Raw genomic sequence first — 13,958 nt, 5'->3', positions numbered from 1 at the left:
TTATCACTTCGCACAAGCAATCAGACTGCTCAACTCCAGAGGCAAAACTCGGTACAGGACAATACAGGTACAATAACAGAGACAGGAGAGGCAGCTCAGGTAATAAGACCAAAACAGGTAGTCGAGCAAACACAGGTAGTGGCAGCAACGCAGGTAAAGGGAAACATCCATCCCTATAAATTGAGACACAGAGTTCGAATTAATCAGTCTAGTTGAAAAAACCAGACATCACCAGAAGATGGCAAATGAGACTTTGCCGAAACGTTGTGAAAATAATCCTTATGGGGAGAAAATACACAGAACACGGAGCGAAACCCGAGAAAACAGCTCATCATATATATATGAAATTGAAAATTACAATATGATATACAATTATGGGGATATAAATAAAAATGATGGTACAGTAATTTATATAAGAAAAAATATTATGTCGTATAATGAAGTTAAATTAATAGGTGAATGTAGAGTCATTGAAACAAAAATTGCTAATAAAAAAAAAACGATATTCTCATAACATCAGTATACCGACCACCTTCAACAGAAGCTATTACATTTGTAAATGAATTGAAAAAATATCTGGAAAACTGTAAAACTACTTCAGAAACGCATCATATCATAGTCGGAGATATGAATTTGAACTTAACCGATGACAATGAACTTATTTCAGAATATCTAGACGTAATGAGCGAGTATAACTTTATTTTAATGATTAACAGTGACACACGTGCCGAGCGGGGAGCATCAACCTGCATAGATCATATTTTGTTCAATGATAAAAATGAAGTTAGTATAAAGAACTCATTATTTGCTGTCTTTGATCATGCAATAACAGACCACAAGGCAACCATTCTAGTTGCGTCGATTTTGATAAGTAATGAAACAAAAGTAGAATATATAAAGAAATGTATTAATTACAATGCTTTGAAAAAAGACCTAAAGAATCATAACTGGACCGAATATTTTCATACTGTAGATTCTAACTGATTGGCAAGTACGTTCATAGAAATATTTAAGCATCTTATTGCACAAAACACCAAACAAATAATTATGCATCGAAAAGAAATTAAACGTAAAAAATGTATTACTAAAGAGCTTATTACTTCAATTAATAAAAGAAATGATCTATATTGTGAACATAAAATGTATCCCAAAGATGCTGAAAGAAAACGACAATATAATCAATATCGTAATCACGAAAATAGACTAATAAAACTGAATAAAGAAAATTTTTATAGAAACGAAATTAATAGGAATAAAAATTAAACAAAAAACTTATGGAAAATTGTGAATCCGAGCCCTAAAAAGGATGATACAATAAAACAAATAATTAATAACGAAAACAAAATCGTAACTGATACAAAGATGATAGCAAATACATTCAACGATTATTTTGTCGACGTTGGAGAAATATATGCTAAAAAAATTGACAAGCCATCAAATTCACCATCAAAAAGGACATCAATACAGGAAAGTATATTCCTCAAACCTGTAAACAAAAATGAAATTGTGAGTATCGTAAATTCACTTACGATTAACAAATCACCAGGTTTTGACAAACTTTTAAAGGAGGAAAAATCTGAACAGTTGGCACAACTCATTGATCAAATATATAAAAATGGCAAATGTCCATCTGAATTCAAAATTTCAGTTGTTACCCCGGTATATAAAAAGGGCGACAAATCTCATACTTGTAACTATAGGCCGATCTCTCTGATTACGTCAATTACAAAAGTTTTTGAAAAGTCACTAAAATCAAGAATGAATGATTTTCTCAATAAGAATAACGTGATATCATCCCTGCAGTACGGGTTCAGAGAAAAATTATCGACCAATGATGCAATTTCCAAATGTGGATGTGGATCTTGCAAAGGCTTTCGATACTGTGGATCACCAACAGCTGTTGGACTCCCTGCAAGATTCAGGAATACGAGGTGTGGCAAATGAATTATTTTCAGATTATTTGAGTTGCCGCAAGTAGTATGTAAAAATAGGAAATAGAATGTAGAGAAATGTATTAAATATGGAAAACCACAAGGTACAGTGCTAGGGCCACTACTTTTTTCATTATATATAAATAGTCTACTCGCCATCCAGGAAACTACAGGTCAAATTGTGAGCTTCGCTGATGACACTACCATTCTATACACTGCAGAAACCTGGAAGAGTCTGAAAATAAAAATGGAAAACGATCTGTTAAATATTATCAATTGTTTTGACCATGAGTTGCTTACCGTAAATTTTGACAAAACTTTTTCGAGTTACTGAACTAACTTACCTAAGTTCAAGGAACTCACATGGAAAAAACCAATCAACAGATTGCCATCAAACAAGCAGAGAGAGTCCGATATCTAGGGGTTATAATAGATTGTCATTTAGGATGGAATCATCAAATCGATGAAGCAACTAAAAGTTTAAGACCATTTTTATATAGATTCAAATGCTTCAATAGAATATTAGATATTTTTTGGGGAAGAAAGTTTTTGGCTTTCTACTACTCCATCTGATACAAAAAAAGGGATGAGAGAATCTTCCAAAGAAAGGAAGGAAGTAATCAATTTGAAACTATACATGAATGTGTAGATCATGCAAAGAAGTAACTTTCAGACACAAACTGAAAGAAAGTCCTCCTGAAACAGCTACTTTCATATAAACATTGAATTACATGAAAGAAAATAATTCTTTCGAAACAAATACTTCTATATGAACACTGAATTATACAGAAGATACTTTTCTCTACTCAGTTTGTATTTCAAACATTTGTTGTGGAATAAGAATCAGATATCATTCACATGAGTTCTACTTTGAATGAATGGTAATAAATTGTACTCACATAGAACACTGTTCATATAGAAGTATTTGTTTCGAAAAAATTATTTTCTTTCGTGTAATTCAATGTTTATATGAAAGTAGCTGTTTCAGGAGGACTTTCTTTCAGTTTGTGTCTGAAAGTTACTTCTTTGCATGATCTACACATTCATGTATAGAGTTTCAAATTGATTACTTCCTTCCTTTCTTTGGAAGATTCTCTCATCCCATTTTTTGTATCAGATGGAGTAGTAGAAAGCCAAAAACTTTCTTTCCCAAAAAATTAATCACTCCTAAAAATATAACCCCTTCAATTCAAATATTAGATACTTGTTCCCTCAAAACTCTATATTATGCTCTTGTGGAGTCACGACTGCGATACGGTATCCTTAGCTGGGGTGGTGTACTTAATACCCATCTTTAAAAACTTGAGATAGTACAGAAAAAAAATTTTGAAAATAATTTACCAAAAAAAAATATACGTATCCGTCAAAAAAGCTTTTTGAGGATGCAGCTATCCTCAGCGTCAGAAAGTTATATTTACACGACATAGCAATTTCCATAAGTAAAAATAAATACACCCTTCAACAATTAGAGCATAGTTATACCACAAGAAACAAAGCAAAAATGTTGGTACAAATACAGACAACAAAAAAATCGGTGAGACAATGTTGTTTCAGTTTTTTAGGAAATAAATTCTATAACTCTCTAGACGATATGCATAAAAATAAGCTAATGAAAGTCAACTCGATACCTCTAATAAAAAATATATTCAAAAAGTATCTCCTCAATGTAGATCATGAAATAATATTAAATATAATTCATAACAAATAACTTATCAAAATTTCCCTACTTTCGTCGCTGAAGTTTCGATTCTCCTCTCATTGTCATTTACTTTTTCTCAGGTCAAGAATATTGTAAATATTCACTGAAATACTGTTCGAAGATTATTTGGTAACACAATAAGTAAAGAATTCCCATGCACAACCTTAGGGTTTTAAGGGGTCTCTCGATGTTTATTATCCATATCTAGGACATTCCATTTAATTGATTGTTTTCCTTTTTTTGTAGTCTATTTGAAATTGCATATGATGTATTGGAAACTCTTTCTTTTGCTGGTAAATAAACATATTTTGTTTCTAACTAGTCAGCAAAGACTGTCCTTCAACTATATATATATACATCGGAAAAGTCTAGGGATATTTTTATAACATACTAAATATCATAAAAATAAATGCATGAGGTCGTTTAATTTCGATTAAATTGGTACACTCGACCACCCTGTAGATTTCTATGGGTTGAACAAAGCCTGCAAAAACGGTAACTAATCTTTTATCAAGTTTTTTACAAACTGTAGGTTTTCGGCTAAAATGAATAATCTGAAAGTGTCGAGCTTGTACATTCTATGCAGTTCTTGCTCAGCAATAAAACTGGAAATATTGTGCTTTAACATGGAACGCCATCACTTACCATTGGCTGAGATGAATAGAGCTGTAGGGCTTCTTCAAGGTGGCATGCGACAAAATGATGTAGCTCTTCGTTTGGGGGTCTCCCAAAGTGTTATCAGTCGATTGTGGCGGCGTTTCCGTGAAACTGGCAGTCCAGCCGAACAACATCCAGGGCGAGAAGCGCTACAACTGCAGTTCAAGACCGATTTTTGGTCTTAACCGCAAGAAGACAACTGACAATCACAACACCTGAGTTGGTTAACGTGTTGCAGCAGACGCACCAGGTAACCATTGGTCGTGATACTGTCAGAAATCGACTGCATGAAGCAGATCTCCACAACAGAAGGCCACTTAGATGTCCACCTTTGTCGAGAGGCAATCGCGGTAGAAGATTAGAGTGGTGTCAAGAACATCAAAACTGGGATGCAAATGATTGGGCCACAGTTTTGTTTACAGACGAATCCAGATTTGGATTTCATCCAGATTCTCGTCGAGTAAGACTGTGGAGACGACCTGGAAATAATGAACGTTTGAGACACGTCCAGGAAGTCCACACATACAGAGGTGGTACAGTAATGCTATGGGGCGGAATCATGATCGGCGGCAGAACCGATCTCGTTTTTCCAAATCGCTCCCTCACAGCTCGACAGTACCTCGACACCATTCTTCTACCTATCGTCCGTCCGTTTGCTGGTGCTTTTGGTGAAAACTTCCACCTAATGCACGATAATGCTCGTCCACATGTCGCGCGTCTAGTGACTGACTGGCTCACCAACGAAGGAGTTGATGTATTGCCATGGCCAGCACAATCACCGGACCTGAATCCCATCGAGCATGTGTGAGACATGCTTAAACGAAGAATTACTCCGCATATGGGAAACATTCACACAACGTTTCAATTGAGAGAGCTTTTAATCGCTGAATGGGCAAATGTACCTCAACAAGACATTGACAATCTCATTTTGTCGATGCACGATAGATGTAGGGCCGTAATAAACCAGCGTGGAGGCCATACTTTGTACTGATTCCAATTTTTTTTGTATTATGATTTTTTTCGGGGTGCCAAAGAAGAGCCATATTTTTTTTTAGTTTTGCTTATATGCGCACTCAGTATTTTTGACCATTCAATTAATTTTGTTGTAAGTTACATTCGTTTAATAATCACCCGTCAACTTTTTTTCCCTAAAGCGATCTAAAAAAAAATTATTGCCATTTTTAAAAATATCCCTAGACTTTTCCGATGTGTGTATATAGATTAGTACTTTTTGATCATTCCCATATTGATTTCAATTTAAGAGCCACCGGTATACAGCTGTTTCAGCCTATTGGGCATCGTCAGTACCGGGCAGGCGGTCCTCAATTGAAGACAAAATGAGAAAAAACCAAGAAAGTACTTGATAAAAATAGCTGCGTAAACGCAAGCGAAACATAAGTGGAACCACCTATTGGTGTGACACCCACTCTGAATAAGGAAGAAAAACTTAGTCAGTGGGCTATGCTTGAAGACTGGTAGTAAACAAATCTAAAGAAATTAACTTTAAACGTTCAAGCCAGTCTCGGATATACCTACACAATAGGTTGGATATAATCCAACGCCCTTCGTGTTATTAGCCAGGGGAGTAGTTTTTTCTGATAGGCGTCAGTCCATTCAACCTACTGTGTAGGTATATCCGAGATTGGCTTGAACATTTCAATATCATTTCTTTAGATTTGTTTACTGCCAGTCTTCAAAGCATAGCCCACTGACTAATAAGAAAAATCATCGATATGTAAGAGTGCAGTTGTACAACTATAGCACTCTCCCCCTTCATAGCTAATCTGTTCAATGGCAAATTTGAATTGGAGTTATATTACTTTCCAGGAACATAGATCCAATATATAGACGATGTATTTTTGATTTTTGATACCAAAAAATCAAAGGTAGAGGGCAATTTTTAACAACAGAACCCCAAATCTTTGGTTTGCATATGAGATTAAAAACAACGAAGAGTTACCATTTGTGAAGCCGTAATGATCAGAAATAACCAGGGTCTAGATTTTGGAATTTTTAGATACGCTTAGATATATTTCTGATACCTCACACCATTGTCTACAACACAAAATGGCAGGTCTAAATTGTCTTGTTCATATGCTGATTACGTTCCTCTTGAGCAAATAAAGGTACGATATTGAGAAAATCAGGGACATATCTGCATCAATGCATCATCAAATATTGTACATACGTTAATTAGAAAACGTAGATTCAGGGAGATTCTTCGTAAATCTTCGGCTTTTCAAACAGACATGGACTCAAAGAGTGTTGTCCTTCCCTATGAACTAAGATAAACTAATGGATTAGATCGTATTTTCAAAAAGTTGAACTTTAAAGTAACCTTGAAAACTTCTTGCTCTCTTCAACAAATGTTAGATAACCCCGACGACAATATATTGGAAAATGAAAAGTCAGGGATATACAAAATAAACTGTGAGGACTGTGACAAAAAATATATTGGCCAGACTAAGCGAGCCATTTGAACTCGTTTCAAAGAACAGGTAGCACATATCCGGTTTCTTTACTGTCGCTCAACATGTATTGGAGAATGGCCACAGATTAAATCAAAACTGTCTGAAATTTTTGAGATCGGTGCATGATACTAGATTTTTGGATACTTTCGAAAGTCTAAAAATAGCAAAGTGTGGCATTAGAACTGTGAACAGTGATAAAGGTCCCATTCCAAGCAGCCCATTGTATTTCTCTTTATGACCCCTGTCTTGAAATTTGAGGGAACTTTCACGAGAAAATTTTCCGCAAATTTTATCCGAAATCATTAATGTTTATTGCGCTATGTTGAAATTTGCGGGAACTTTCACGAGAACATTTTTCCCAAATTTCTACACGAAATCATATCAGAAAGTGAAAATGTGTCCTGTTAGATAAAAATTAAGAGTATCTAACACTCAGTTCAGTTTACGTCATCTACTAAAGACGTCAACTAGGTTGGTGAATCACGCATCGAGAAGAGTATTGCATTTCTGGTGAATGGAAAAAGTGCTTGTTTTGGATAAACCGAATGAATTAACGAGTTTTCGGCCAAATATACCGTCAGTTGAGTTTCTAAAACCTTCTACAATACCTTAGAAAGAGTTGGTAGAATACGTATTGCTTTTAAGCCCTTCAATCCCTTGGGATTGGACTTCTTCGGAAATGGTCTCACAACTGCACATTTCCAAGCGCCAGGAACGTCACCTTCACCACCGTATAGAAGTAAAAAACAGTAAATTCACTCCCGGTCGGCGCCTTTGATGTATCAAGTCGAGATTTTATTTTTTGCTGGCGTATGGCAGGGCAGAAGGTATCGGCTAAAACACAGGCTAAGAGCCATTGTGCACCTCTGCACAAGGTTCGATCAAAAAATATGTGACCATGATCTGACTTCATCATTGCTACGAGTTCACAATAAATGTCTCATCTGATTATGAACTGTCTAGGAATTGATGAAAAATAAAACATGGTGGTGAAATAAACGCATATTTTGTGAAGTAAGATTAGGTATACAATTTAGGCCAAAAACTTATGCTAATCTATTCTAACGGTTTTTCAGAATGATGATTTTTATCAATATTTGTTTTCAAATTTGAAAGTATGAATAATTCTTATACCCTTGTAAAAAGAGAAAATAAATAATCCAAAGGAAAATTATCACAAGGGAAAGAAATGTTGATTTTTGAAAACAGTGTTTTGAACTGGTTGCCTATACAATCAGTGGCACATAAATTGTTAAAATGATTAAGAAATTCTGTCTCTAGATGAATGATACTTTTTGAAAATAATCTGGCGGCATATATAAACGTCTAAACTGTTTGGCTTTTGTATTCCTGTATGTCTTGAAATAACTATATAAGTAGGTACATTTGTTTCATTCAGTGTGGTACTAGTCGCCGTGGCAAAATTTGTACATACTTTACATGAATGTTTTCTTAAACATTTTCTCAAAAGTTATCCACAAACATAACCCAAGCTGTTGCCTTTGGGGGTGGCTAGAATACTGAAGAGTAAATGTGTTTTTGAAAGCTCTGGTAATTTGAATAGGAGTTGGGTTTCTGGCATTTTCATAAGTATTTCTCAGTTGACCAAAATAATTTTCCACACAGTCCTGATTTATATTCCTCGTCAATATGTAGGAGTGTCCTTCACTATGTAGGTTTTCCCAAAGTTGCAGAAATGCCAAAATTGTTATCTGCCACCACTCAATGAATCTCATTTCTCCAGCCGTATTTTTTCCTTTTTTTGATGTTACAGTTAATTTGCTGAAAAATATTTTAATTTCTTTCAGAACATCAATTTGTTTTGATGATCCGAAAAAAGGTTTATAGAAATATTTGACATAGAATAAACCGATTTGAATTCAAAATATTAAACACTTCATCCATTTTTTCAATTAATGTAGCCGTTCCTATTGTTGATTAAAACTGACATAAGTATTCATCGCTGTAGCCACCGAATGACTGAAAACTTGACTGGCTAATTTAACTTTCATCCATTGAAAGTTAGTTGGAAATGAATAAGAATCAGTAAGTTTGGGTGCTAGTCTATATTGCTTTCCCTTATTCAAGCTCGACACAGCTCGACACTTGTTCATTTTGAAACTAGACACGATTTTTTCACAAATACAAAACCACCACTTACAACGGCTTACTCTGTGATAATATTCCATGCCTTAACTTGGCTCGCTTGGTGAAAGCATCAGATTCAGTCGGTTGCGATGTAGGTCGGCTGAGCATAAAATTTGAGGTAGGGAACCTTGACCCAAATATAGCGAAGAGTGAACTTACTTGTGTTTACTTCTATACGGTGCCTTCACATATGCAATAGTTGATAATATGCATTATTGTGGCGTACTTACTTGAAAAATGAAATTTCTTAAAAAAAGTTTTAACATCAATTTTATCTACGTCACAACCAAGGCGTGGATTCGAATTCTTGAGATCTCATTGGAAATTCAAGATGTTCTTCAGTAAGCTGAGAGGGCGTCAGCCAATAAATATATTTATATAAATTGAAGAGGAATGAGGGAATCAAACAAAATAAATGCAGATATATGAATATATAATTAATCAATAAATATATGATAATTTGCAACGAAGTTTGCTACTCTCTTAACTATGTCATAAATATTAATGAATTAGTAAACAAGTAGCAGGAAACTAAATACAAATGAAACACGGAGATTGGTTTCCAGTGAAGCCAACAAATAAGAATAGATAATATGAACATCAAAATTTCATAATAGTTATAACGCAATAATTTTAATCAATAGGGATTGTTCAATTAACAGCTGCCGATTAAATCACAAATAGGTATACATGAACAATATTGAAGGAAAAGCATTTACAAGTTTAAACAATCAATAAATAATCATTCGGTAACAATAATAAATAAAACGCATATCTTCTTTATTTCGATAGTCCACTTGACATTGAAGGAGAAATGTAGGTACTCACTCTGTCTCAAGAAGTAGGTTTTCACGTACTTATATATCCGGAAGGGGTGAAATTCCACGAGTCTTCCTGAAACTGCAGACACGACCAGACCGAAATTATTTAAGAAAATTGTCCTCAACCACGCTAGTTAGTGGTATAACTCGCATTGAATTTCTTATAAAATGGACATAGGCTCTCAAGGTAGACAAGCGGACAACGACATAGCAGGCAGTGAACGATCATGATATTTTGATTTAAAAAACCGAGAGCACCACCCTCTAATGTTATTACCTATCAAGTACTCGTATCTCCACTAACTACATAATCGGTGTCGCCTGCATTTTGTAATAATTGCGTTTTTAGTATTATTTTAACAATGTCAGAAAGTGCACCGCTTCAATTATAATGGTATAACCTTCGGTGCTTTTGGTTTCGTTTCGAGGACAATCTGTTCCCGTTGGTGAATAATAGACGAGTTTCGAACAAATTCCTCTTAAATCAAAATATTTTTTTAAACAGAAATACGAATCTATTGTTGTGACTTTCTAAGTATTCATTTACTTTCAATGTTATGCATTGGTTGATATATATTATATCATCAGTGATTTTTATCAGGAAATTGGAAATAAATAACTAAATATTTACTGCATCATATTTTGTATTTTTTTATAGTGAATGAGTACAACCAACCTGATGACAATTCCAATCCGAACATTGAACAACCTGAATTGGAACCGTTTATTAAATGTGACGAAGAAGTAAAGGAGCAGAATGGAAACGAAAAGATCAAAAGAATAAGTAACAGCATTCTCACTAACCTTAGGCCAATAGTAATGAATGAATATCAGAGAAAATTTGCCAATCCTTTGAGCTATTTGGGTGGACCACGCCTTCTACCAAGGAACAGGTGGTCTATTGAAAGTGTTGTGTCTTTAGATTGATACATTATTGAAAACATGAAACATGTGAAAAATTAAATAATAAAATGTATTATCCACGAATCAGTAATAATTCAATATATAAGATGACCTGCACTTACTCTCCTTTTAATTATAAGCTGAATGTAGTGAACCGCAGCTGTTTACCAAAACATTTTGAAATAAAAAGTTAATTTTAGAAAAGCCGACATTCCTTATTATTTTTCAGACAAATCCTTATCATCAAAATGGATCTCTCTCGACTACGTTACGATGAACACACCGCTCTAATTCCCCCCCCCCGCAAAAATCGCCAGAATGAACTTTAAAATTCCTTATGGAGATTTACATATAAAAATGGTCGAATTGATTGTGAAATTCTTGCAACCCCTTCACTTACGATATTTCTTATCATTCGACTCGCCTTCCCCGATAATATTTCAACGGGACGACAACGGTTTATACACACCCATTGAATACACATACCTTTCTCTCACTTACGCATACAATATCTGTGGGACGCTTTCTTCATCTACTCTCAAAAACCCAATTAATTTTATCGATTTTGAATGAAATCGGACCACAAACCAAAAAATTTGTCAGCCATCTTGGACATTCCCGCATATCCAAATAATTATTCAAAATCCAAAAATATTTATTCGTCATTCCTATATCCATTTCCTTTTTATTTGAATCACAAAATCAATGTGTTTAACATTAGATTCATAATCCTCGAACCAATAAAATCATTTTGAAATATCAAAAACCGTTTATCTCAAACCAACAAGTTATTGAAAAACTGTCAAAACACCTTTTCACACAATTCGATGTGTAGAATGGGTCAAATTTGAATTGCAAGACTGAGCCATGTTGAGCACATATCTCAATATTCATCAAAACGGATGTTTGTACGATAATAGCTGCTTTCAATACAAATTTTTATTTGAATGCTCAAATAAAAAAGTAGGTTTACTGTGATCAATAAATTTAAAAATTACCTACGACTCAGCCTACGTAGATATACGTAAATTAATTACCTCATGATGGACATCTGCATCCAATGCCATCTTTATATAATTAGTTTGGCGCCATCTATTATTGGGAAGAGTCGGTTGCCAAAGCCAAATTCAAGCTACGACATACAGTAAGAACAGACATGCCGAAGATATGAACCGAAGATATGAAGATATTAATTTAACTGTTCGGTGACGCCGAACAGTTAAATTAATATTTGTGATGCACTGTTTGGAACCTTTGGTGTAGTAATGAATATTAATGGAGTTTTATCCCAACATCAAACCGCTATTTTCAACACCTCGACACGTGTTTCAATCTAGTTCAAACTAGTTCAATCTTCCTCTTGAAGATGATCACTTGGTGATTGAAACACGTGTCGAGGTGTTAAAAATGACGGTTTGGTTTTGTTGAGATAAAACTCCAGTGATATAAATTAATATTGTTTATATTTCTCGGTGCCTCAGTACCTATTGGTAACAACGCACCAACTAGAAAGGCGGGCTACCTGTGTCAACATAAATACAGCTTAAGAAATAGAAATCACGTGTCATCGATGAGCCATCAGGATAAATAGACCTCTGAAGAAGCCAGCCACTCGTGCTGGCGAAACGTTAAGATACAGTTCCAAATCACGACGGCCTTCAAACCCGAACGAAGATCGTAACACGGAGAAACATAACAATCTGCACTGACAGCACACAAGCCCTATTAGCCTTGAATAGACAACGTGTTACCTCAGGGCTAGTACTAGAGTGTCACCAAGAATTGGCCAAGGCCTCGGTAGATAATAACATTATCCTGAGGTGAATTACCGGGCACGACAGGAGTAAAGGTAATCGCATTGTCGACTCTTCAGCCAAGGAAACGGCTGGACTAACAATTTTAGGACCCAGTGGCACCTACGGCCTGATGAGATCGACAATTGCGGAACTAGCCAAATGTTACACCCAGGCTCAATCCCTAAAGAGATCGGATGGAATCAAAAGATGCAATCTTGCCAGGATCAACCTGGGCGACCCTGGGAAGCTGGCACCAAAGAAATATCTGGCCATGACCATGAAAAATCTACGCTTAACAGTAGGATTTCTGACTGGCCACTGTCAATTAAGCAAACACCTCCATATTATGGAGGATGTGTGAACACGAAGATATTAGACTGTCAGGCATGTCCTATGCCAGTGCCCAGAGTTATCGTCAATAAGAGAGGATGTGTTTGGCGAGTCTTGGCCTACACCTCCTCCTATAAAGGAGATGTCTCCCAATGACCTATCCACCTTCCTGGAAAGGACAGTATGGACGATGACCTAGGAGGACAACTCCTCGGGAGGGTGTACAATGGGTCTCACATGTGGCTTGAGTGCTGAGGGCTTACACTCACCCACCCTACTCTACAGATACCTAATAATACGTTTAATTATACTTCGACAAAACATGTACCTATCCCAATACCAACATGTATTCCAACAAACCAAATATTGATGTCAAAAATGGTATTGAGCTCTACCGATGCCTGAAATACTTTAAACCCCATAAAAAAGGTGTAACTTTGATAACAATATAATTTATTTAGGAATGGGTGGGTGTACATTTATTGTATACTCGTAGCGTTGAATTATGGAAGAACTTTATTATTATTAATGTTCGATAATTTTTTATAATTCACTGTATAAAAGATATGAATATAGAATCGGACACGAATATTCGTTTTGTCATACAGAAGAAAAATTGTGCGCAAATTGCAATGAATTTGTTCTAATCATCGTTGCTCAGTATGTAACTAATTGAAAACCTTAAGTCATAATGATGTCGCTTGAATTTCCAAAATGGTGTGATGGAACTGATTAATTCAATAGTCAAAAACACACCTCTTCATCAGTTATTTCTCTACGACTACGTCTTTTCTCACTTGCGAACAATCGTTCGCTTCGCAGTGCCTAGCCTTCCTTTCATCTTTCCCATGATCACAAAAGTACCAATAAGTAGGTATTTAAGGAAACGTAATTCAAACTCGATTAAGTACAAATACAAACTCACAGTGTTATAGTGAACGAATTGCAACCCGTTTTAAATAAAAATCCGCACGCCCTTTAGCCGCCTACATTTGCGATAGGGAAAAGATTCTCAGGTGATAGAGGGCGCCACGAACTGATTAACCGTAAATGCATTTTCGATTTAATTTAAAAATGTTATGCTTTAAAAATGTACCTAATTTCAAAAAACCTACATTCACTGAAGAGTAACTCCCATTTTTAATGATTTCAAAACGATTTAGTAGATTTTTTTTCTTTCAGAAAATTCGAGAAACATTCGA

The 13,958-nt window shown here is 35.3% G+C and overlaps 1 protein-coding gene across 4 annotated transcripts in view; it reads left to right on the top strand.

Annotated features, from left to right (window-relative positions):
• axo (axotactin) overlaps nt 1-10,714 on the top strand; it is a 99,825-nt gene extending 89,111 nt beyond the window's left edge. For 3 of the 4 annotated variants that reach the window (XM_074183790.1, XM_074183794.1, XM_074183793.1), the window contains one exon: nt 10,386-10,714. In XM_074183790.1, coding sequence (XP_074039891.1) covers nt 10,386-10,654 — 269 coding nt within the window. In that variant the 3' untranslated portion in view covers nt 10,655-10,714. The remainder of the gene's footprint in view (nt 1-10,385) is intronic. The other variant, XM_074183792.1, reaches the window with a different exon arrangement.
• Nucleotides 10,715-13,958: the final 3,244 nt, after the last annotated feature.

The sequence above is a fragment of the Leptinotarsa decemlineata genome, unplaced genomic scaffold (genome assembly GCF_025532065.1).
Source record: "Leptinotarsa decemlineata unplaced genomic scaffold, Ldec_3_MD MMD2_tig00026345_RagTag_RagTag, whole genome shotgun sequence".
NCBI classification, from domain to species: Eukaryota; Metazoa; Arthropoda; class Insecta; order Coleoptera; family Chrysomelidae; genus Leptinotarsa; species Leptinotarsa decemlineata.
Note: the sequence above shows the minus strand (reverse complement) of the source record. Positions and strands in the feature narration are given on the sequence as shown.